General features: G+C 44.7%; 2 protein-coding genes across 2 annotated transcripts in view; one reads left to right on the top strand and one right to left on the bottom strand.

Moving 5' to 3' along the window:
- lrrk2 (leucine-rich repeat kinase 2) overlaps window positions 1–7986 on the top strand; it is a 128134-nt gene extending 120148 nt beyond the window's left edge. Inside the window, exons 47-50 of the mRNA XM_084335302.1 lie at window positions 5551–5774; window positions 6099–6167; window positions 6593–6732; window positions 7349–7986. Of these exons, the coding sequence (XP_084191428.1) occupies window positions 5551–5774; window positions 6099–6167; window positions 6593–6717 (418 nt within the window). The 3' untranslated portion in view covers window positions 6718–6732; window positions 7349–7986. The remainder of the gene's footprint in view (window positions 1–5550; window positions 5775–6098; window positions 6168–6592; window positions 6733–7348) is intronic.
- Window positions 7987–9300: 1314 nt separating this feature from the next.
- The window catches only part of slc6a15 (solute carrier family 6 member 15), a 49108-nt gene continuing 31594 nt past the window's right edge, over window positions 9301–26814 (bottom strand). The window contains exons 7-12 of the mRNA XM_084334626.1: window positions 23523–23764; window positions 22596–22776; window positions 15932–16124; window positions 14552–14711; window positions 11285–11447; window positions 9301–9971 (exon numbers count right to left, since the gene is read on the bottom strand). Of these exons, the coding sequence (XP_084190752.1) occupies window positions 9582–9971; window positions 11285–11447; window positions 14552–14711; window positions 15932–16124; window positions 22596–22776; window positions 23523–23764 (1329 nt within the window). The 3' untranslated portion in view covers window positions 9301–9581. The remainder of the gene's footprint in view (window positions 9972–11284; window positions 11448–14551; window positions 14712–15931; window positions 16125–22595; window positions 22777–23522; window positions 23765–26814) is intronic.

Raw genomic sequence — 26814 nt, 5'->3', positions numbered from 1 at the left:
ACCTGCAACCGTCGTCATCCAACGTGTCTGCACGAAGAGAGGTCACAAGCACCAGAGACAACCCAGAGTGGCACATCTACTGCAAACTACCGGGGCCAAGAAGTCCGCAGAGTCGTGTCTCACACTACAACCCGATGTGCTTCTGCGACCTCAAGCATTGTCCCAGTCCTTGTGTCTTCAGTTCAAGAGCCACAGATAACGGTGCTCACTTACGCACTACTCGACACACAGAGTGATACAACGTTTATCTTAGAGGACCTGCTTAAGGAGTTAAGTGTGGAAAGTCAACCTGTGAAGCTGAGACTCAGTACAATGACTGCTGTAAATACAGTTATAACCAGCAAGAGTGTCAGCGGCCTACAAATCAGAGGACTCCATTCTGCAAACAACATCAGAGTGCCACAAGCCTACACTCGTAGCTTCATCCCAGTAGACAAATCCTACATTCCTACTGGTAAAACAGCGCTACAGTGGCCTCACCTCAAGCATCTCGTAAACAAGTTGCCAACACTTCTAGACTGTGAAGTGGGTATGTTAATAGGATGTGATTGTCCCTCAGCGCTAGCTCCACTCGAAGTCATCACAGGCTGTGAAAACGAACCTTTCGCACAGAGGACAGAGCTTGGCTGGAGCATAATAGGCTCATCTAACCCTCATCTGGACCGACAAGGGAGCCAGAGCTTTGTACATAGAGTGTCAGTAAAAGAAATACCAGCCCCGTCTACAACAGATGTCCTTAAAGTACTTGAGTCGGACTTCTCTGAAAGGAACTACGAGGACAAGTACGTGTCTCAAGAAGATGTTCACTTCATACAATTCCTCAGCGAGAACATCAGACAGAAAGAAGATGGACACTACGAGATGCCTCTACCTTTCAAGGGTAGCAGCCCACCATCCCTACCAAACAACAAGAGACTAGCTACAGTCCGCCTCCAGTCTCTAAAGAAGAAGCTAAAGACGGATAAAGAGTATCACGAACGCTATAAGGCTTTCATGAAAGACATCATCGAGAAAGGTGACGCAGAACTTGACCATACCATTTCATATGGAGAGACCGCTTGGTACCTTCCTCATCACGGCATTTACCACCCTCAAAAGCCTGGCAGGCTACGGGTCGTGTTTGACTGCTCAGCTAAATTCTGTGCAGTTTCCCTAAATGACTGTCTATTGACCGGTCCCGACTTAATCAACTCCCTAATAGGAGTTCTATGCCGCTTCAGAAAGGAAGACGTGGCCATAATCTGCGACGTGGAAAGAATGTTCCACCAGTTCTTCGTCCACCCTGACTCTCGAAAATACCTCAAGTTCCTGTGGTGGAGGGAAGGTGATTTGGAAACGGAACCACAGGAATACAGGATGGCAGTTCACCTCTTTGGAGCTGCTTCGTCTCCTGGATGTGCCAATTTTGGCCTAAGGTACATGGCACACCAACATAGAGAAGACTACCCAGCAGCCTCAGCCTTCATTGAGAAGAACTTCTACGTTGATGATGGGTTAGCCAGCGTTTCATCAGTCGAAGAGGCCAAGAAACTGATCATCGAGGCACAAAAATTTTGCAAACGAGGAGGCCTGCGCCTCCACAAATTCAACTCTAACCACAAAGACGTCCTCAACTGTGTGAAACCCTCAGAAAGAGCAACAATCACTGACCCTCTCGAACTTAAACTGGAAGCGACCCCAACTGAGCATGCACTTGGCCTTCAGTGGTCTATAGACAACGACACCTTCAGCTTCAATGTCAACATGAAAGACCAGCCTTCAACCCGTCGAGGAATCCTCTCCATCGTCGCCTCTCTTTATGACCCACTCGGGTTTGTTGCCCCATTCACCCTAAGCGGGAAACGCATACTCCAAGAACTATGCCGCAGAGGCATAAGATGGGACGATCCACTGCCAGATGACTTAAAGCCACGGTGGGAGGAATGGAAGATCGGGCTACATAACTTAAAGGAATTCACAATCCCTAGATGCTATCACCCACATGACTTCGGCAACATCATCAAGACGGAACTGCATCACTTTGCCGATGCCAGCAGCATGGGGTATGGCGCTTGTTCCTACCTCAGGTACAAAAATGACAAAAATACAGTACACTCCAGTCTTGTGATGGCCAAAGCAAGAGTAGCACCCACCAAGGTCTCAAGCATCCCACGACTAGAGCTCTCAGCGGCAGTGGTCGCAACCAAATTAAGTGTGTTGCTGAAAAGAGAACTGCAGATGAAGATCGATGAAGAATTCTTCTGGACAGATTCACAAGTAGTTCTGGGCTACATCAATAATGAGGCAAGAAGGTTCCATGTGTTCGTCGCGAACAGAGTCCAACTGATAAGAGAAAACACTGACCCAAGTAAATGGCACTATATCGAAACAGCAGAGAACCCGGCAGATCATGCCTCCAGAGGCCTTCAGGCATCTCACATTCCTTCAACAAACTGGATGTCAGGTCCTACATTTCTCTGGGAGCAAGAAGTACATCCCAAACTGAATCCCTTCGCAGACTTACTCGTAGGCGATCCTGAGGTTAAGGCTGTCCAAGCTTTCACAACCAAAGTTAACAGTTGTACAGACATTCTAAGTCGCCTAAATCAGATCTCTTCATGGTCAAAAATCCTGAAAGTAGTCGCAAGAATCAAGAGGCTGGGATCAGGAAAAGTACACAACACCGAACTGGTGACAGTCGAAGAACGAGAAAGAGCTGCCAAAATAGTGATCAAGCTTGTCCAGCAGCAAGCCTTCTCTCAGGAAATTAAGAGATGCCAGGAAGGAGATGCTCTCCCAAGTTCAAGTGCTCTCCATTCCCTTGATCCAATTCTGCATCAAGAACTTCTCTGTGTGGGTGGAAGATTGAGACGCTCATCCCTCAGTCAAGAAATGAAACATCCCATCATTTTGCCAAAAGACAGCCCTATCACCAAGCTAATTACGGCTCATCACCACGCTCAAGTTTGTCACCAAGGCCGAAGTCAAACACAAATGGAACTGAGAGCAAATGGATTCTGGGTCATTGGTGGGAGCAAATTAGTAGCCAAGCTGATTCACAACTGTGTACGATGCAGGAAACTCCGACGACCTACTGAAGAGCAGCAAATGGCTGAACTCCCTAAAGAGCGTGTGGAAGACTCACCGCCTTTCTCATACAGTGGCATGGACTGCTTCGGCCCCTTTCTGATTAAAAAGGCTCGAAAGGAGTACAAAAGGTATGGCCTGATACTAACTTGCCTAGCTTCACGAGCTGTCCACATCGAGATGCTTGAAGACTTATCAACAGACTCATTCATTAACGCCTTGAGATGCTTCATCAGCCTCAGAGGAGCTGTTCGGCAACTTCATTGCGACCACGGTACTAACTTCGTGGGAGCTAGAAACCAGTTTAAAGAAGCACTCAAACAATGTGACGCCAGTTTACTGGAGATCTTTCTAGCAGAGAAACAGTGTGAATTTGTCTTCAACGCTCCATCCGCCAGCCATGCAGGTGGTGTCTGGGAACGTCAAATCAGGACAGTAAGAAATGTGCTGAACGCCACTATCGCTCTGTGTCCAGGCAGACTTGATGACGCCTCCCTTAGAACACTCTTCTATGAAGCTACCGCTATTGTAAACAGCCGACCACTGACAGTAGATGGTATCAACGATCCTATGGCGCTAGAACCCTTAACACCAAACCATCTAGTCATGATGAAGTCTAAAATCGCTCTTCCACCCCCTGGGAGATTTGTTAAAGAGGACATGTATGCAACCAAGAGATGGCGCAGAGTCCAGTACCTAATCGAACAATTCTGGAGCCGCTGGAAGAAGGAATACCTCCTGAACATTTCTACACGCCAGAAGTGGCACGTACCACGGCGTAACCTCAAGGTGAACGACATAGTCATCCTCAAGGACAGTAACCTGCCAAGAAGCCAGTGGCAACTATGTCGAGTCGTCGAAGCCACTCAAGAGAGCGACGGTCTAGTACGTCGAGTAAAAATACAGACTGGGGAGCGAAAAGATCACTCTACCAGACCTTCAGTCCTCGAGCGACCGATCCAGAAATTGGTACTCCTCCTCGAGAGTAATTAGTATAGAAATGCTTGAAAAATATTATTTGATGCTATGTGAAATCTAAAAGGAAATCCTGTATGACTAAATTAATTGTTTTTGTGCTTATCCGTCATAGCAGGATTTGGTGGGAGTGTAACTGACCGCCAAGGGTAAAGATGCCTATCATCTTTACTGTCAGTAAGCTTTGATTTGCGTTGGTCTAGATGATCAATTTCTCTGTATAGGCTCAGAATACTGAGCCCTCTATTTATCTATCTAAGAAAATAATATTTCGGAGCCACTTGTGCACTTTCATTTAGTGTCCACATGGGGGCAGAGCTCGTCTTTCTTTAGTATAAAGGTCACAGCTTTCTGTGTGACCAAGGCGGAAGTAACTCAGATAACGACGGAGCAGGCAGCGAATTGTATGATGGAAGGACCTTACTCCAGTTAAATTAACTACCCTTGGTAAAGCGGAATAAGGTATGTCGAACACTCAAATGTATTATTATTATTACTGTTGTTGAAGATATGTTGTTGTATATTTATGTGTGTAACCGCCAAACATTTATAAACATATAAAGTGGTGCACTCACGAAGCAGATTCTAATCAAAGGCACCTGCTGCCGGACAAGTAACGTTATTATATATCATTGTTTTTCCCTGAGTGCCTTTGCTATGGAAGACGAGTTCACCCTTTAAATATCTTTAATACAATTGTTTGTTTGAACACTTTGGTATAATAATGAACGACATGTGAACAATATTGAAATGTGAAATATGTAACTAATTGTATGTTTGTGTTTGACTGTCCTATGCAGTTTTCACGGTGCAAACGAGGTGCAAACGAGGTGCAAACGAGGTGCAAACGGACCAAATGAGGCAACCGTCACTTCCTGTACAAAGTACCAAAGAAAAGCTACAGTACTGCTAAGCTGAAATGCAAGAGAAAAAAGAGAAAATAAATAAAAGCATCTGTACGAAACATAACCGCATCTTTATTTCAAGACCAAGCCGGGGGGCAGTTACAGATAAGCTACGGCCATATTAGACACATAGTCATAATTTAAGATATAGTTTATGCATTCGCAAATATGGGAGCTCTGTCATTGAAGGGGCTTGTCGCGCGAACTGGCGGCGATAAGGGGGGCGTGCTAGCGTAGGGTCACGTGGGCTTAGTGGCCAATCAGAGGAACCCGGAAACCGAACAGTGTTGTAGAAGGCATAGACGCGTACTGGTCTGCATGAATTACTGGCATTCATTCATATACATATTCCTGAGAGCAGAGTGGACCTACACGCTGCACTGTGGTCAGTTCTGTGACGTCTGTTATCAGACCAAAACAAGATGATAAAAAAAAACATCTATCAAAGCCAATAGATGGGAGAAATCCTAACCTAGTTGTTGAGTTTCCACATATTGGACACACAATTGTGCTGCAATTCCAAACATTACCGGCAACATTCCCACGGCTCTTAATTTGTATTGAATCTCTTCTTCCTTTGTCCTCTTTGACTCTTTCCCTTTAGACATAGCTCTGGCTGGAGCGCCAGGAAGGGCAGTGAGGAGATGCCCACAGATGCTGCTCCGACCTGGGCCTGCGTCAAGGCCTTGCTGGTGCAGAGCAGTGCAACTCTCTGGGTCGGCACTAGAGGGGGCTATCTGCTGCTGCTGGAGCTGTCCAACCGGCAGCCACTTCAGGTCATCGGCCCCCACTGTCAGTCCATCCGCAGCATTGCCTCTGTGCTCATGGGTGAGGGCACACCACTAGCTGTTAAACTGATATTTGGATTGTTTTAGATTCTTTTGTTTTTGCACTTTGCAAACTCTGTTTTTGGAAAGGTCCTACAAATACACATTTCCTATTATGAATGCTGGTGGTGGTGGTGGTGGTAGTAGTAGTAGTAGTAGTAGTAGTAGTAGTAGTAGTAGTAGTAGTAGTAGTAGTAGTAGTAGTAGTAGTAGTAGTAGTAGTAGTCACTTATCTCTGTGTCAAGATCTTGCGTCATGTCCTGTCTGTCTGTCTGTCTTGTGCCTCTTGACACTTTTATTTAACACCTTTTCTTGTTGCAACTAGAAACACTCAACCGGAAGAGCGTGGTGCTGGTGTTGGGCAGACGACTCCCCCGAGACAAGAACCAGTTCGGTGAGACTGATGACTCTGTTTCTCAATAAACCACTTCCCTTTTTTTTTTCTTTTTTTTTAAATGTGCTCTGCTGCTCAATCTTAATGAGCTTGTCTGATCAGTAAGTCATCACTGGTCTATTTTCTATACACAAATCCATCTGTCTATGTACTGTACATATCTCAGGGCTATGTCATAGCATGCAGAGCGTAATTTGAGACCTTTGACCCTGACGCAAATGCAAATTACTGCCTGAGCAGACGCTTCAGTGGGCATTTAACTGCCAGGTTTGTGTGTGTGATGTTTAACCCTTCCTCTCCCTGCAGCTGTTCCCCTCGCGTCTTTGCTCTGAGGAAGTATGTGTTCTCACTTAGTCATATGTAAAGATTCTACCTTAGTCAACGTCTTAGATCAGGGTTAAAGATTTGCCGTGTGTGTCTCTCAGACGAGGAGTCCGTGCTGATGACGTGGAACAGCTCTCTGCCGGTGGAGGTGCAGGACCTGACCAGACACTGCCAGATGAGAGAGGAGATCACGGCCAAGATGAGAGAGCACCTCCCCCCCGACTGACAGCGCTACAGCCTTGTACGTACAGTCGACTAACCCATAGACCTATCACATCCATGGGATGGGATTTTTCGGACCAATTTCCGGGCATTGGGAAAAGGAATGGGTTATTAGACTAGCTTCATCTACAGTTTACATCTACGTTACTCTGAACGAGGTCTTCTGTTTTTGAATTTTGAAGCAGCAGTTAAAAAGAAAAAAAAGGGGGGGGGGGATCACTTGACAAAACTAGCTTAGCATTGCAGCTCAAGTTCTCTGACTTCAGTGCATTCTCGTAACGAAGTTGCAATATCAGGTCATTTTTAGTGTTAGCAATGTGGCTCTCAAAATTAGGATAGTTAAAAAAAAACGTATAATCCTCCTTTAAAAAGTCACTTTATGTCTCTCATCCCAAATGCTGATAAACGGGAAAGGAAAAATAACCGGGGCTTTGCATTCTTTTCTTAAAAATTACGACAACACTTAACAGGCCTATTACTTCACAGCCCTGTGATATTTATGGAACAACGCGAGAATGGCGTTACAGATACAACACAACAGCGATAACTAACCCTGCTGACACATCGTTACTTAGGCTTATTATAACCCTATCACTGACGTTGACCTTGTTTTGTTTATTGTTTTTTCTTCACAGAACGTACACTGAAAAGGGATCGAAGCCTCAATGGACTGATACGTGTCGTCGACACAGTAACCCATTAACGGGGGTGGTTTACCTCCTGATCTGACAGCCATACTTTACATACTCATTACAGCAGAGTATCAATTGCCTTTAAAAATATATATTTGGTTTCAATTATGCACTTATATGAAATGGGGGTGCCATGTTTTACTATATACATAGACAATGTTTGTGTGATTTTGAAGAAATACTTTGTTTTCTTTTAAAAGGGACACAGAGATAGCCTAATTTGTTTCATCAGGATCTGTTGTTTATTTTTTTTTCATGGTCAGGAAGAACTACTGGCCCTGCTTGAATGATACAAGTAGTATGTTTACTTGTGATATGCTACAAAAATCACAAGCTGGAAAATAAGCCAAAGGATGTGTGTTCTGCCCCCTCCATGCCCCTATTTGATTATTTATTACCATGTCTGTGTTTGTTTACCAGTGAGTTCATTCACTCCAGTCCAATGGACACTTTAGACCTTTTATTACATTGCCTGCATTGTGAAGGATTTAGTATGTTATTGTAAAGCAATGTAATCTGAATGTAATATGATGTGTCATGTCGTGAAGTACATTGCGTCACAGTAAATTCTATTTTATGTATCTTTTACCACCAGACCCACTGTTGTCCATGCTGTCGTCATCAGACCAAATGTTATGTCCGTAGCACGCATGCCTGTGAATATACGCATTTTTATGCGTTGTTATGGAAACCAAGAATCCTTCACTATAAAGGAACAAAGCGGCAATGAATTTAACCGGTTAAAGGAACACGCCAACATTTTGGGAAATTAGCCTACCGTCTTCTCCAGAGAGAGACAAGAAGATGGATACCAGTTTCCTGTCTGTGCGTTCAGTAGAAAGCTATCTGGCTGCACGTTAGCCTAGCTTAGCACAGTGAATGGAAGTGGACATGACCGGTTAGCCCTAGGCATTGTCCAATTAACACCTCTGCCGAAGGCTAACCGGTGGTCATGTCCGCTTCCATTCATTGTGCTAAGCTAGGCTAACATGCATATCTTCTTGTCTCTCTCTGGAGAAGACGGTACGCTATTTCCCCAAATGTTGGCGTCTTATTTTTTTAAGTAACAGATGTGTGCACTTTGAGATGTAGAACATAAGGGACAAACACGTAGGGCAGTGCCAAGTGCGGACCACGTTTGATCTTTAATCTTGACGGGGGAAGAAAAAACATTTGCATTTTAAGCCATTTCATGGAAAAAAGTATTTACAACGAGGACTCCGCCCTCATATACATTGACAGCACATTAGTAAACAAAACACAAAAAATAATGGAGACAGAGAAAGAGAGACCAGCGTTAAGGATTTGAAGCACTTCTTACCATAAAAACACGGCGTTCTGATATCCAAACTATTCAGATAAATATATTTATAATATTTATATATTATATTTACAGAATACCTTAAATATACAACGTCCACCATGTATTCTATAAACAAATATCGTAAATGATTTAGGCACACTTGTTTTGTTTTTTTTCCCTCAAGAACAATCATGGGGGGGGGGGGGGGGGTTTCAATGCCATCCTTCCGCTGTTTGAACTATAGGTTGTACTTAACGCCAAAGAAATGGGTCAGTATTTGCATCATCACACGCCATCCAAAGCGGCTACACTGCTACTAATCTCAGTACTTTTTCGGCCTGCAGTTGGGGGGCTCTTAACTTACACAGCCGTTCTACAGCAGAACCTGAGGGGCCTCAACTCATAGTAATAATCCCCACAGATGCACAAGGGGCCCGACCCAAACCGTTCTCTTAGAGCCCTAACCCCTGCCATCACAGACTCCCCCGTGGTAGGCTTGTTCACGTAGGCTTGGCGGAGTGTCCACCTTATTGCTTACACCTATTCTATCTTGTCACGCCAACAAGGAGGAGCGGGGGGCAAGGGGGGGGGGGGGGGGGGGGGCTGGCGGAGACTAGTTTGGGACACGGCCAGGGAAGAGGGGGAAAGGAGAACAGGGAAGACGTATATTCACACGCCTGTTTTAAGTAGACGAGTCAAATGGGGTTCAAAGACACATGAAGTGAAGCAGCTATACGATATCTACAAAGAATATACAGTACGAGTTAAAATATACGGATGATTCCAACGACTAAACGCACGCAGAAGGAAGGGGGTGGGGTCTGGGTCGGCCAGCCGTTATGGTATGGCAGGGGGGCGGGGCTTAAAGTCATTCTATAAGTCTGACTCTGGCATGTCCGGCATGTCGGCCATCAGATAGCCAATGCCGTAGCGGCCGTTGGGCGCGGTGTCCGCGTCTGGGCCACCTCCTCCACCGCCGCTCTGCTTGCGGTAGATGCTGTTGCCGCCGGGCATGGGCGAGGGGGCCTCGCTGGGCGACTTGGCGTGGATGAGGCTGGCGTCGTCGTCCTCGTCCAGCCTGGCGCTCTCCTTGATGATGCGTCCCTTCTTGTAGGAGACGGTGGACAGGCCACCGGAGTTCTCGTCGATGATGTTGAAGTAGCGCAGGGCGAAGACCACGGGCACGGGCATAATGGCCATCACCACCAGGGAGATGCACACAGCGATGCCCCACGGAGGGTAGCTCACAGACTGCTCAGTGGCCTGGGGAGACGGACGAGAGAGACGGTTAAACCACAGCCCGCAAGAGTGGGGAGTAGTGTTTGTTTTTCTTCTTTCACAAGAGTCAAATGTATCGTGTTATCTTTCCATTTCTGTCCCTATGGTGTTCAACCCTCTTAACCCTTTCACTGCCACACTACAGAAGGTTAACCCTTTACTATCACACTACCGACGGTTACCGTGATGATGACTGATCATTCTGCTCATGTAGCCAAATCCACAAAGCCGCCTGCCTCGTAGTGAGGGTTTGTTCTGCAGGTGAACCAAATGAGCTAGGCTGGTGAGCTGAGAAGTGTTAGTTGGCCTTACTGGGCCAGCTTCAAAACGAACAAGCAAGGTGCTCCCCCCCCCCCACGTGATGTCTAGATCCCATTCTCCGGAAGTTAGTTGGCTGTGTTGGACGAGCTGCAAAGCCATAACTGGTCATAGTTTTCATCCCAAAAAAGTTGTCTAGAAAGAAACCCATCCCTTACCTTAATCCTAATCTTAACCATTCCCTCTATCTCAAATTTAAAAACGTCCTTCCAGGTGATGGGATCTAGATTCTACCTTCCCCCCCCCCCCCTCCATCAACACTAGTAGCCACTAATCCCACCACTGAAGAAGAATCCCATGACTTACCCCAGTCTCCCCCAATGACATCGTTATTATACTGTGTAGTTGAACATCCAGTCCGCACGTAAACAAGTGACGATCGGCTAATGTAACGCTAAATTAAAGTCCAGAATTTCAGTATACCGGAAAGTCTTTGGTTAAAAGCACACTGTGCAGGGGTTAGGTTGGTCCCTCCTAACGGGTACAAATGTATTATCGTAAATCAAAGTCTACAATTGAATAGGCAGCCCAGCACAATGCGTGGATTGCAGCGGTCAAACGATTTAACTGACCACCATCGGCAAACTCCAGGGTCTGGAGGCAGCACATTATTTCATCCATGCTCCCACCTATCATGCCAGCGTACAGTAAGTTGCACATGGGAACTTTTGTGTTATTGCTTTGAAACATTTGTAAAGGTCCACAGCCGCTCCCCTCTCTTGATGTGATCAAACAGGTGCTTGTGTTGCTGAAGACTGTATCCTATTGTTCCACAGGATGCCTAACACATTGTGTGTATTTACCAGTGAAAGTCCCCCCCTTCCCGGCCTATTTTCAGCTACTGTCTCATTACTTTGAACCTGTTTAACGTCCTTTATAGCTGTTCCAAGTTCACCGAGTTGTATATAATGTCCACCCTCCCAAGTGATCCTTTTAGTGGGCGGAGCCGAGACAAGGCAAGACGGAGACGTGACTCTCACCAGCTCCTGTATCCAGGCGCTGTAGGTGGGTGGGGTCATGGCCAGCTGGATGAAGCTGGAGCCCAGGAGCACTAGGAGCAGGGTGGGGGTGACATACTTCCACATGTAGTAGTAGAAGGCGTACGGCTTGAAGCCCAGCATGTCCTTGAGGTCTTCAAAGAACCTGAGGAGAAGAACGGAAGAAAAACCACAGGAGACCAGGTCAGACCAGATGACGTGAAAGAATTCACAATCGTTTGTTGTCGTTTACGAGTGCGACTCGTACACCTGATGGCCTTTTGGATGTGACCTCAGTGGGTTTGTTTGATACTCAACGTAGGGCTGCTCGATTATGACAAAAATTATAATCACGATATTATATACACGATTACGCATTGATTTGAGAACATCACAACATCACTTGACACTTACTTTTTTTCTGAAACTACTCTGGGCTTGAGAGGAGGGGTGGAGCGCACAGCTGTGTAGGGAGGGTGTGTTACATTTATAATAAGATAAAAGGAGAGCAAAACGACATGCGGCACTATAATAGTTTTTTGGCGATTATTATTATATATTTTTTTAACCTTTATTTAACGAAGAAAAAAGTCTCATTGAGATAAAAAATCTCTTTTACAAGAGCGTCCTGGCCAAGATAGGCAGCAGCACAGTTACAATTTCACATTTACAGATGAAAACTATTTAAAAAACAAACATATAGCAATTAAAACAAAAACAAGGACAATTCACAGAACCATTTAAAGTCAGTCAAAACATCTGCAGCCAGATGTGCTGGATTCCGTATCGCTTAGAAGGGTTTTAAAAGCAACCAGTGAGACCAGCTCATGCAAGGTCAGGTGGTTTTGTAGCTGAGTCCAGGTGGAGGGGGCTGCATATCTGAACACCCTGGTCCCCAGTTCAGTACGGACCCGAGGGACAGTTAGTAAAAATAAGCCCTGGGAACGAAGACCATACCCGCCCATACTTTTTTGGAGAATGTACATCTGTAGGTAAGTTGGCAGCAGTCCAAGGATAGCCTTATAAATAAGGATATGCCAATGGTTGAGAGTGTGGGTGGACAGGGCAGACCATCCCACCCGAGAATACAAAGTACAGTGGTGAGTAAGGACTTTAACATTTTTGATGAATCTCAGCGCTCCATGGTAGACAGAATCCAGTGAGTGTAGGCATTTCGAGGATGCATGCATGTATATAACATCACCATAGTAGTCCAGCACAGACATAAAAGTGGCAGCAACCAGCCTCTTTTTAGCCTCAAAGGAGAAACAAGCCTTGTTCCTAAAATAAAAACCCAGTTTCAACTTCAGCTTTTTAGCTAGTTGTGTAGTGTGTGAGGCTTAAAAGAAAGAGAATCATCAATTATGAATCCTAGATACTTATATTGAGATACACACTCAATCCCAAGGCCCTGAAAAGTGGCGATAGAAGGACGGTTTAGTGGCTTGGATTTAGCATTTGAAAACACCATACATTTAGTTTAGTCAGCGTTCAAGTTGTAGTTGACAGAGAGCCTGCTGTGATGTAGACGCAGAGCAGTATATCACAGTATCATCGGCATACAAATGAATGACATTTTATCAAGACTTAATAAGATAAGATAAGATATTCCTTTATTGATCCCCTTGGGGAAATTCAGGGATCATATATATAATTCAGGGCTAATATATAAAATGAATAATAATGGTCCCAGGACCAAGCCCTGTGGCACGCCCTTGGATATAACAAGGGAGCTAGAGGTGATACCTTCTGCCTGCACGCACTGTGATCTGCCCGAATTTCAAACAGACCAACAATCAGTCCATTGTAGGATTGTTCCGACAATCCTACACTGATAAGTCTTTGCATCAATATTGCATGATCCACAGTATCAAAAGCCTTAGAGAGATCAATGAAAAGGGCTGTACAATGTTGCTTGTTATCCAGGGATTCAATAATATCATTTACTACTTTTAACACTTTGAGTGCCAACGACGAAATTTCTCATTAGTTCATGCCAACCGCTCAGTACCAACGAGACGAGAGATCTCGTTTTTGATCGTTTTTTTTTAATTAGCGATTTCCATTCATATTTCATCAATCTAGCCTCACGTTACCACTGGGACTCTGTCTGAGCTCCATTGGGAAAATACCATCGTCTCTCCGGATGGTACTGCACCCCTTTGGATTGGATTGAATGAAAAGCATGGAGAAAAAAAATCCTGCTTCCACATTTTACTTGTCAGACAAGTAACCGGAGACGATCGAAGTCATTGCAGAGCCGCAGAACAGCGGAGAATGTGTGTTTACAGTACCCAGCGTTGGATCAATAAACGCGATCGATATTTGGAATGGCAATCAGGAATTGGAATAATCTTTTTGGAGAACATCTGATCTGAGGTAAGGAATCTATTTTACCAGTCTTGGGATAATCACAGTTTTTTTCACCTATATATCAACGTGGGCCCTATGTGTGTGTGTGTGTGTGTGCGTTTGTGTGTGTGTGTGTGTGTGTGTGTGTGTGTGCTGATCAGGAAATGGATAATCGATTTTTCAGCCCGCTTCTATAGCGTGCATAAGTACACATATACTATCGATAATCTAGCGTTTATTTGAAAACGATTCATAAATAGGCCGAAAAATGACAATGTTTTTTGTGTATTCCAGTATATTACAGTAAAGGGCGATTATCACAGAATCTTCAGAAATTTTCTGGAACTTTCATAAAACGAGCATTTTTCAAAATGGTATAAAACGGAAATGAACCGATTAAAAAACAATCCGTTTCGACAATGTTGACTGCAAACAAGTCATTGATAAGTGACGGCCATATTATACACATAGCCATAATTTAAGATATAGTTTATGCGTTCGCAAATATGAGAGTGGGTGGTGGCACGCAACAGGGTTCCGGGGCACCGGACCCGTGGCACGGAAAGTGTTAAGGCCGCTGTTTATCTCAAGTTTCAAGTTTGTTTTTTATTTGTCACAATAAAATACATGTACTTTACGGTGAAATGCTTGGTTCTGTATTGTTTTCATCATCATGGGAAGCCAAAATTGAAATTCGATTATCGAGCAGCCAGATACATCTGTCCCTTGTGCTCTTATCCAAGAGGCCTGGCTTGGATGTTAGCAGAAAGAGGGAAGGGGGGGGCGGCACGGGGATGTCATTGGTATGACCACATGGGCATCTCCCATCTCCAATGTGTCATTGAATGAAGCCCACAACACCTCAAGGTTATCTCAAGTCCTACGTCATTGGTAGGAATGACCAGAGCGCGTACGTACCTGTCCGTCCCGTAGACCCAGGCGACGGCCACGTTCTCCAAAATGACCACTATCAGCAGGGGCAGCGTGGCGGAGTAGTCGTCGAACATCGCCACAAAGTAGTTCCCAGAGCGCTGGACAAACAGAAGGCCGATGAAGAAGGCCAGCAGGCAGACCCCCACTGCAGGAGAGAAGCAAAGTGTTAGTTTGTTTATATGTGGGATATTATGTTCAAGTTCATCTCACCCCAAACCTAAAGTGGTCATGTGTACAAGTATTTCATGTCTTTAAGTATTTAATAACTTCAATCAATGCACTCATATCCAAATAGCTTGTGTACATAAATTGCACACAGTTTAATGCAGTGTTTCCCAAACGTTTTAGTCGGGCCCCCCTTAGGTAATTGTAAACATTAAGACGCCCCCCTCCCCCCACATATATTTAGAATTATTTACAGAACTTTTAAAATGGCCAAATGTATTAGTGTAGTCAGGAAAGCGTTAAAAAGAAAGATACCACACCATCTATTTTGTATTTTTTCTACTGGTCTCTTTTTTATTCAAACAGTGTTCTGGTGTGCATTTATTGGGTCTCTCAGTAAGATAGTTGCTTAAAATGTTACAACAAAAAAATAAATTATCACGCTTTTATTTTGAAGGGAGAATCGCACCAAACTCCGTAGACGTGAAGCCAAAGGAGAGCTGTGCTTTGCTTTGTAACGTGAGTGATGTTAACATCACCTGGAACGCGTGTCATGGGCGCATAGCTCCTGCCAGTGTCAAAGATGTTTCTATTTTGTTTTCTGACGTTTTTCTCTCCCTGGTTGGATAGCTAGCTCGCTATCGCAGGTGATAGAACTGATTTTGTGTGACGGCAAACAAGCAGCAGTGTTTTTGTTTACAGCTCTTGTGCGAAACACATTGCTTTAAAATCGGAATACATTTCATTCCGCTCTGATTGTTTTGTTCCACTGGTAGTCTCGCATAGCCAGACCTCTCTTCATACTGCATTAGCGTTGTGCCAGCAACCAAATGTTTTTGGTTTACCATAGTAATTGGCCAATTATGAATTACGTACAACATTAATGGAGTGATGCGCACAATAGAGCGTTACCAAGGCAGAGTACTTGAAGACCAAACCATTTTAAATAAACCACAATGAATGCGTGAATTAGTGACTGAGTCTTCGTTTATCATAAAGTAAACCTTTTGCTATTGCTGCATGCATGGAATTTCTGTATCCTATTTCTACTTGTTCATAGATTATTATAAATATATTTTTACAATGTAGACAGAACAACATTATTTACAATTTTCTTCAAGAAATCTGTCTTTCTTGATGCATTGATGACAGACAGTGCTGGTTTAAGAGAAGATTCTCTCATACACCAAAATAGCTAACCTGTGAGGAACTCCTTGCGGACTTTGAAGGTGTCTATCAGTGGCGTCAGGATGCCCTCGATGGTGCCGAACATGCTGCCCAGACCCAGGTTGACCAGCATGAGGAAGAACATGACGGACCAGAAAGGAGAGGCAGGGAAGTGGGTCATGGCCTCGGTGAAGGCAATGAAGGCCAAGCCGGTGCCCTGGACCGCCTGATGGAGAAGGCAGAGGAGGAGGTAGTAGTTACTGGACAATATTAACTGCTTTTGCCGTTAGCTAGCATTCGCGTTCACCTTAGCTACCAAACGTAGAGCTAATGTTTAACCTTGGCTAACAGGCTAATGGTACCCATCATTGTATCCTATGATAAGGTTGTGGTGGTCCTCTCTGGCAGAGAGATGTGACTTGCACTGTCATCTGTTTCTGTGTAAAGCCACTATTGGTGATCTCCCACCCTACATCACTTCATTACTGGACCTGAACTCTGGACCTTATTGTAGCACTTGTGTCACTAACAGTAACAGCTGTTCGCCACGGGCACAGTTCTAGGTTCGAATGAGGAGAGGAGTAATATGCACAATTAAAAGAGTAGTGGACCAGAGACAGAGTTATAACAATGACCGGTTTATTCATTAAAAGCGCGCTAGCTAGACATACAGACATACAGTACTAGTTCAGGTGTTTGAAGTATCGCTTTTAGGTTCTTTCAGTAACCTCTCCTTAGTTAGTTCGATATCAAGTCCTAGATTGATTGGATCAACAGTACATTAGGTTTGGTTCAGACGTCTCTGAGGTTATCTCTAGCTAAAAGCTAGGTTCAAGGTTGGATATTGGATGTATCCTTTTATCATCAGTAAACTCTATATCAGTTTATCATTAGTAAACACTATATCAGTTTATCATTTCAATAGGTAAATGTTTAAACATATTAATTTAAACCTTTAAATGTGCAGGGAACGCAAATACCTTATTAGGTGAAATGCTCCTTTAAACTCTTCCTTTGAAGGTGTAACACAACAAAAGTACCAAATGGAATATTCTAGGTTATGGGAATGCAAATACCTTAGGTGAAATTACCCTTTAAACCTTCTCTCTTTACAGGAGAACCATCAGTGATTCAACTATAATCAATGTCATCAATGGGATTCAAGTATCTTATTGGGTACATTGACCCTTTAACTCGTCCTCTTTACAAGAGAACATCAGTAGTTCAAGTATCTTACTGGGCGTATTTACCCTTTAAGTCTCCCTTCTTATAGGAGAATATCAATGGTTCAAGTATCTTATCAGTGGTTCAAGTATCTTACTGGGTGTATTTACCCTTTAAGTCTCCCTTCTTATAGGAGAATATCAATGGTTCAAGTATCTTATCAGTGGTTCAAGTATCTTACTGGGTGTAATTACCCTTTAAGTCTCCCTTCTTATAGGAGAAATATCAGTACCCATATATCAAATTAAATCAAATCAAATACAAAATACAATATCAAAATAACAAAAGGTGAACGGGGTCGAAGCCCTTGGAATGTCCTTGTATTCTCGTTCAATCAGTTTGTGTATCAGAAAAGGATATACGTCAGTTCAATCCGTGGAAGTTCTTATGATTCAAGTTCAATCAGTTCAATCCTACTGGACTGTTGAGGTAACAGGAGTTGAGCAACAGGGGTATTCACATCAGGCTGGCATTAGCCTTGAGCTATATCAGAGGTTCAGTGGGTTGGCTCGCCATCTTGTATCGTCCGGCACACCGCCTCGTCCCCACGTGGGCACACGTGGTGATGGGTGGTCTGGAACTGCTCCCAGGGTGGAACGGGGTGCTGGGGAAACCTAAACACCTGGCCAAAACCGCAGGTTACTTTAACTGCAACGCTTCTTCGGTTTTGCAACTGGGGGAATCTTTTATAACTGTTTGATAACTGTTTTTATCATGCTATTTCATCTCGGCAGCAGCAACGTTCAGCTGCGGCTTCTCCGTGGATCAAGAATCTCATCTGCGCAGTGCAGACTCACCTGCCGTTAAGCAAGGCGTGGCTGTCGTGATATCTATCTCAGGGCAATGCTGTAATTCAAGGGACTTGGTACCCAATAATATTAACTATTTATGTTCTTATTCAATGGCATTAACTATTTATGTTCTTGACTAAATAGTTATGAATCTGAAACCTGGGTTACATTATCAGACTCACTCTGGTGATTGGCTTACGCTTACGCTTGATTGACCTGTCTGTTTCTACACTGTTTTTGTATTTATTATGTGCTGTATTTTTCAACATCATTGTAAATTAGAGCTTACTCTAAATCTATCGAGATTAAATAAAGATTATCAGAGATGATAATGTTCAAGCATTCAACCTTCAGTAACCAGTATTTATAACAATTTTCTAATTAACACGTTCTAGTACTTAACCAGAATCACACCACATTGACCATTTTCACACGGCGGCCATTTTGCTCTTACATAATGCTCAGGGTGGGAACCGAGTGAAAGGGAATCCTACCCTGAGCATTGCATAACAGCAAAATAGCCACCGTGTGAATATGGTCAATTGCACTGTGACATCTCTAATAGGCTACCATTGTCAATTCAAAATGGATGAGTATGTTCTGGGAAATGCCTGAAAAAGTAGCTCTGTGACCTAGTTTGTTTTTAAAAGGGATACCACCTTCACACAGGGGTGTAAATTCAGGGACGCCGGGGCCCATGGTGATGAATGCCCCTAATGGGGGCAAATGGGGGCCCTTTCCGAGAGGCTACGATGGTAAAATGTCAACAGGCAGTTATAAGGAGGGGCCCCCGTTAAATATTCTTGCACCCCGTCCCATTGTGATCTAGCTCCGCCTCTGATCTGTGCACTTAACCGATGCATCTTTAGATACATTTCAAGGAAAACATGATGTGCATACTGTGTATACCATCTTTCTGTTCCCAGCAAAATATTCTGTAAAAGCACTATACACCGTATTACATCAGCAGTTGACAAAGTACCCCGTGATGAACAAGCCGGTTTTAGGAAAGGAAAGGGATGCGTTGACCAGATCTTCACTCTCAGGAACATCATCGAGCAGTGCAGCGAATGGCAATGAAGGCTCTACATAAACTTCATCGACTTCCAGAAGGCTTTTGACAGCATCCACGTGATAATCTCTGGAAGATCACGAGAAGCTATGGAATCCCCTCCCACATAGTTAATGTCATCAAACTGTTCTACACCGGCTTTTCTTGCACTGTGGGAACAAGCACCACCAGTTTTGAAGTAGGATCCGGAGTCCGCCTAGGATGTGTGACGTCGGCATTACTTTTCAACCTTACAATAGACTGGGTTATGAGGAGAACCACAGAAGACAAGGTAAGAGGGATTCGTTGGGTTGGACCCTCTATTCCACCATTGAAGACCTTGACTTTGCGGATGACCTAGCCCTTCTGTCACATACACACACACACATCTCCAGGAAAAGACAGACAGACTCCAACACTATGGCCATCAAGTTGGACTGATTATAAACAACAATAAAACCAAAGTCATGCCCATCAACACCAATACACCAACACATATAACAATAGAAGAACAGGTCTTGGAAAATTCAGATAATTTCACATACCTTGGAAGCATCACTCACCATGATGGGGGAGCAAATAAGGACATCCAAAACCAGATTAACAAAGCATACACAACCTTCATAAGACTTAAACAAATCTGAGGGAGGCTAAGTGGCGCAGTGGGCAAGGCGCTCGCCAGTCGCCACTAAGGCAGGAGATGCTGGGTTCAAGCCCAGCTCTCTGCGTTGCTTCCGGCTTGGCTGGTCGTTCATACTAATACAATTGGCAGTATTAGGGGGTGGGAAAGCCGGTGGGTGGGGATCGGACGTTGTGGACAGCGACTCCTACAGGTCGGTTGGTGCGCCTGTACAGCAGAATCAGGAAGTAGCGGGGGCAGCGTGAGCCTCCCATGTGTTACTCCTCGCCACTGAGAGATTGCGCTGTACAGGTGAAAAGATGCGACGGCTGCCTCCTCGTGTACCGGAGGGGACACGTGATGCAAGGCTTCGTCCACATTGCAGCCGACCAGTGGGAGGCATGGTCTAACAACGTTCGAGACAGGGGAGGGTAGAGATCATACGAAATTGGGATGGGAGAAAAATAGAAAATGGGGAGAAAAAGTAGATAAAAAAATTAAAATAAGACTTAAACAAATCTGGAAGTCAAGCCAATACAGCAACAAAACAAAACTCCGGATCTACCAAAGCTGCGTACTCTCAACGGTGCAGAATGCTGGAAAACCACAGAAAGCGACATCCATAAAGTATCCACTTTCCACACCTCATGCCTGCGCAAAATCCTACGTATATTCTGGCCCAAGATCATCTCCAACAATAACCTCCTCAACATTACCCAACAAGATGACATGCACTGTATAATCAATAAACGAAGGTGGACCTGGATTGGCCACGTACTCAGAATGGACACCAACGCAATCCCAAGAGTCGCATTACACTGGACCCCAGAAGGCAAAAGAAAGAAAGGGAAGCCTAAAACGACATGGCGTAGGACTATAGAGAAGGAGCTCCAACAAAACCACCAGAGCTGGGGGACCATAGAGAAGATGGCCAAAGACAGATGCAAGTTGATAGGGTTGCTGCCCTGTGCGCCAGCCGGCGTAATGGGGATAAGTAAGTAAAAGAAAAAGTATACCATCCAGCTTGTGACATGGAGAAGTTGGGATATAGTGTGTGTGTGTGTGTGTGTGTGTGTGTGTGTGTGTGTGTGTGTGTGTGTGTGTGTGTGTGTGTGTACATGATATTCAGTATTATAAAAACTGTAAAATGTTTTGTGTTGTACTAAAGATAAAACTGGGGCTTTCTAAGATGTGTGGCTGGCCAATGGCCATATTAAACAACCACATTTTAAATGTATTCTTACCATATATATATATCTATCCACATCTGTCTGTACATACCTGTACATAATCCTTTTTACATATCTGTAGATTCTATATCTATATCTGTACATAACATATCCCTTACCTACTCTCACTAGTTACGCTGCTGGCCAGTAGGACTATTACCATAGTGTCTTTATACCTGTATCACTGTACATTAATTCTGTACATACATACAGTACAGCATTAGCTGTATTAGCATTATACTCAGTAGTACTAATTTATATATTTTATAATCAGTTTAATCTGGGTGTACATTGTATATTACTATTGCACTTTACCGTTATATTTGCACTCTGGTTGGATGCCAAACTTATTTTCGTTGTACTTGTGCAGTATAATGACAATACATTTGAATCTAATCTTAACCATATTATTTGACTATATTAACACTTTGCGATGTGCGTGATGTGTTTTTAAAAGCGCAACGCTCTAAAATATAGGAATACGTGGCGGTGTTTGCAGGGCTATAACTATATTCTATATTATAGCTATGGATACAATACTATGGCCCATTTGACATCGACTATCTATCGTTCAATATGTGTTAAAGAAATAATTTTTTCATCCATACATTCCCGTTTTATACCGTGGTGAATATGACTATAGTTTTAGAATAATCCTGTCTAATCCCAGAAAACGACGCTATGCAGCAATACGTGCAATTCACAATTTTTTTTGCCATTTCTCGCCTGTACACGCTACTATTTTGAAATCACATCTATATTATCGGTATTATGTTTCATCGTGAATGCATGAAAGGGTGGGGGAGGGGGAGTCGTGATGCTTTGATCGTCACCAACAGCACACGTTGTGGAGTAAAATACACACATATATTGTGATCGAAGTGAAATCATGGTTGGATCACAGCAGGATTGATACCATATAGGCCTTACCTTCACTAGGATGTACCCCAAAAAGAATATTCCAATTATCTCATCGCGAGTCCCAGTATTGGTGTCGATCGTGTCGCCAACCTAATCCGCCACACATCATGCAATTCACGCTTCTCAATCCGACCGTTATGACCGCCCCCCTTGCCCGACCAATAGAAATCTGACCGGAGACTTCTGATCGACGCACAGGCAAAGATATAATGTTACAAAGGGTGCTTGATACTGCCACCTGGGTGGATGCGGCCGGTATTGCACTTTTGCATTCTCAGGACGATTCCCCATGTTAACCCAGATGTCCGTGTGCCTGTAATGAATGGAAATATCGAATAAAAGAAATAACGATGAAAACCCGACTATACTCGGGTTTGGCGCCCAAGCGTCGGCGAGTTAACCCGACTATCATCGAGTCTGGCGTCCAAAGTGTTAAGCAACCATACCACTCATTAATACTGTATAGAGAGTTTCTGTTGGCTAAAACATAATGTAATGTCCACTCCCACAGTGTACTGGCTCCATGTTTGATGCAGCATTTCATCTATTATTCAAACAGAGAGCACTCGAGGTAAGATCAGGAGAAATAGTAATGAAAATACTAATCTGAAAGGAATGTTCTAAAACATTCATGACAAAAATGTGATTAAAATCATTGCAGTAATCTACTTCGTAAATATATCCTCTTTCTTCATATTAGATTAATATGCAATTGTTATACAGTCATTTACATATACAATGTTTGTCCTGTATGTTGTTTTAGGAATAGAAATAATTAGATATATTATTAATAATCATAGAGCTCATTCGTAAGTGACTGTATCAATCATAGAACATGTAATTTTCCATCAGTAAGCAGCACCTTGTTGAGCTCCTCTTCGATGCTACAGGAGTCCAGTCCAAGATCGCTCTCCGTCACGCCTTTGATTATGTCAGTCATCAGTGTGTAGTCCTCAGCACTCACATGGCTGAAGTTGATGTGGTGGGGTATGAGGTCATGGCTGATCTCGTTCCCCAGCAATGCCACAATCTTCTTGGTGTTCCTGAGAAATGACCAAAACAGAGTGACTACTTGGCTACACTCATGGATTCCCAATTTCACCAGCCACTATCTTATCAGCCAAAGTTGTTTTCGTAAATAAAAAGACTGGCTGAAAACTAGCTGCATACCTTTCCAAGTGTCGAAGTGACTGACCAGACCAGCCACAGGCAACATTGTAACTCATTTGGCTTTGTGGCTAGTGTTCATTTCAAGCTATAATACATACATAGATACATTTTCCAGTTTAAAGGAACACGCCAACATTTGGGGAAATTAGCTTACCGTCTTCTCCAGAGAGAGACAAGAAGATAGATACCAGTTTCCTCTCTGTGCGTTCAGTAGAAAGCTATCTGGCTGCATGTTAGCCTAGCTTAGCACAATGAATGGAAGCGGACATGGCCGGTTAGCCTAGGCATTGTCCAACAAACACCTCTCCCGAAGGCTAACCGGCCATGTCCGCTTCCATTCATTGTGCTAAGCTAGGCTAACATGCAGCCAGATGTGCTTTCTACTGAACGCACAGAGAGGAAACTGGTATCTATCTTCTTGTCTCTCTCTGGAGAAGACGGTACGCTAATTTCCCAAAATGTTGGCGTGTTCCTTTGAGTTAATTCAAGTCACGTCAGATTTATTTAATGACATGACTCAATGGGCTCCACAGGCTCCCGATGGAACAACACCCCCGGCTCAACAGCCAAGAACTGTCTCTAACCTCCAGAGCCGGCGAGAGAGAACGCTCGTACTCACAGAGTCACACACTTGGCGTTCATGATGTTGGCTTTGAAACCCAGCACAGCGAACACCACCAGGGTGGCCAGCACCGACGTGAAGAAGTTGATGAAGGACACCAGCACAGCGTCGAAGTGGCAGTTGTTGTCCCGCTTGTTGTAGCTGGAGAAGGCGATGACGCCGCCGAAGCCCAGGCCGAGCGCGAAGAACACCTGCGTGGCCGCCTCGCGCCACACCTTCGCCTCCAACATGATCTCCAGCTGGAGCGAGACACAGAGACACCTGTTATTATGGGATGGACGGGAGGCCATGTCTACACCCTGGGCCTAGGCTCTGTTACCCATACTGTACGACTCTGAACTCTGTTGCCTCTATACTCAACTTATACCTACCTACTGCTTTCACTGTCTACTCGTATACTCTGTATGATAGCATGTACAACAGTGCTGCATATACTGCATATTTAAATTTATATCTTCTTTATATATATATACAAGTGTAACGGATGGTATCGTGAAGCGCAGTCAAGAAGGGCTGGGGTGAGTAGCGGTGCTATGGGTTAAACTCACTCTCACATCCTCAAAGACAGATAGACACGTTGCAAAGTAGTGAATTCACCTCTTGGTATAGCGGTCTGTGTTGTTGCCTGCGACGTGGGAGACCGGGGTTCGACTCCCACTCGGGGCATCAAAGTTTTAGGTGACGTTGTCACAACCGTTACATATATACCCATATTTGTCTGAATATACCTGCATATAACCCCTCATATACTTGCTGCACATAATCCTTAGCTCTGTATGATAGCATGTACTATAATGCTGTATATATATTTATTCACACTGCATATATACCTATCCTCACCTGTCTGTACTTACCTGCACATAGTCTCTTACTATATCTATATCTGTACATACCCTACTCTTATTAGTTACGCTGCTGGTCAGTAGTAGTCATACTGTCTCTATTTATGTAATACAACTATGTACATACATCTGATTAGCACTACACTCAGTAGTACTAATTTGTATATTTTGTACCCAGTTTAACCACCTGTACGAGCTACAAGCTCGTCTGATCATGACTCCATCTTATTATTTCCTGCTTACAAACAAAGATCACGTGACGCCGTCGTGTCACGTGAGACAAAAAAATTGACCGACGAATCAGAGGCCACGCTTCAGGACGCGCTCGCAGACACGGATTGGAATATGTTTCAAGGAAGCGCCAGTGACGTCAGCGAGCTAGCGGACACGTTGTGAGCTTCATAACAACACTTGCTGACAGTATTGTCCCCACGAAAAAGGTGTAGGTTTTCCCAAACCAGAAACCGTGGGTGGACAGTACTATCAGAGCAGCCCTGAACTCTCGCACCACTGCTTACAACCTGGGCAGAGAGTCAGTAAACATGGAGGAGTACAAGGCTTCAGTCTATACTCTGCGCAAGGCTGTAAAACTTGCAAAGCTGATAAACTGGAGACACAAATGGCACAAAACGACACAAGAGGCTTATGGCGGGGACTGAGGACAATAACTGACTACAAAGTCAGCTCCCCCTCAATGGGGAGCGACGACGCCGCTCTCGCGGACAAACTCAACTCTTTCTACGCTCGGTTTGGTGTAGACGGTGGCGCCGCTGGCTCAACGGCTAGTGACGTCACTGGCGCGCCGGCTGTTGTGGAGGGGGGGGGGGCAACCGTGGGGGGGCGGGGACGCTCTCTCGTTGTCGGAACACAGTGTGAGAAGAGCATTTATGCAGGTGAACACCAGGAAAGCGGCTGGCCCAGATGGTATAACAGGACGCATACTTAAGTCCTGTGCCAACCAGCTAGCCCCTGTGTTCACCGCCATATTTAATCAATCCCTGGTGGAGTCAGTGGTCCCTGCCTGCTTCAAGATGTCTACCATCATCCCTGTACCGAAGAAACCCTCCCCAACATGTCTCAATGACTACAGACCGGTGGCACTCACCTCTGTGGTCATGAAATGTTTCGAGAGGCTGGTCAAGGATCACATTTGTGCCTCCCTCCCCAGTGATATGGACCCTATGCAATTTGCATACAGGACAAACATGTCCACTGACGATGCAGTCTCCCAGGTACTGCACAGCACCCTCTCTCACCTTGACCGCCAGAAGGGGGGCTATGTGAGACGTTGTTCATTGACTACAGCTCAGCGTTCAACACCATAGTCCCCACCAGACTGGTGGACAAGCTGATCGAGCTGGGTCTGAGCTGTGCCCTGAGCGCCTGGGTACTGGACTTTCTGAGTGAAAGACCCCAGGCGGTCAGGGTGGGGGGTCAGACTTCCAACACCATCACCCTGAGCATCGGGTCCCCCCAGGGCTGTGTTCTGAGCCCCCTGCTGTACTCACTCTACACACACGATTGTGTGGCCAAGTTCAGCTCCAACTCCATAGTGAAGTTTGCAGACGACACGGTGGTGGTGGGGCTGATCTCGGACAACGACGAGAAGGCCTACCGGGAGGAGGTTGAGGTACTGGAACGCTGGTGCCAGGACAACAGCCTGATCATTGGTAAAACCAAGGAGCTGATCGTGGATTATAGGAGAGGACAGCAGGAGACACACACACCACTGATGATAAACGGGGCTATCGTGGACAGGGTGAGCAGCTTTAAGTGGATCTGACATGGTCAACACACATAGACAGTCGTAAAAAAGGCGAAGCAGCGCCTCTACCACCTGAGACAGTTAAGGAAGATACTCCAGTCCTTCTACTCCGGAGCTGTAGAGAGCATCTTGACTGGAAACATCACTGCCTGGTATGGAAACAGCACGGCACAGGACAAGAAGGCCCTACAGAGAGTGGTGCGCTCAGCCGAGCGTACCACGGGTATTGCACTACCTCCCCTGCAGGTTCTATACAACAAGAGGTGCAAATCCAGAGCCTGCAGAATAATGAAAGACCCTCACCACCCCAATAACAGCCTGTTCCAGCTGCTGAGGTCAGGCAGAAGCCTGCGAACCCCAGCTACTAGGACAGAGAGGCTTCGGCTCAGCTTCTTCCCCCAGGCCATCAGAGCCTTGAACAATGAACACTGAGTGCCACAGAACACTGAACTCTCCACACACAAGCACACATGAGCACACACACGACACGCACGCTGTGCACGCTCACACACTAGCAGCCACTTTAACATGAGCAGGCACACACTCATGCTGCACACGCCCACACTTATGGCCACAAAGGAAAGGTCACTTAAAAATAGTATAGCAACAGTAACAGTGTATTGCACTACCAAACGACCTAGCATGTCCTACATGCTCTGTAAATAACTATGTACAGATACCG

This window comes from Notolepis coatsorum (genome assembly GCF_963971535.1).
Source record: "Notolepis coatsorum genome assembly, chromosome: 18".
Taxonomy (NCBI): Eukaryota; Metazoa; Chordata; class Actinopteri; order Aulopiformes; family Paralepididae; genus Notolepis; species Notolepis coatsorum.
This window is presented reverse-complemented; position numbering and strand designations above follow the sequence as displayed.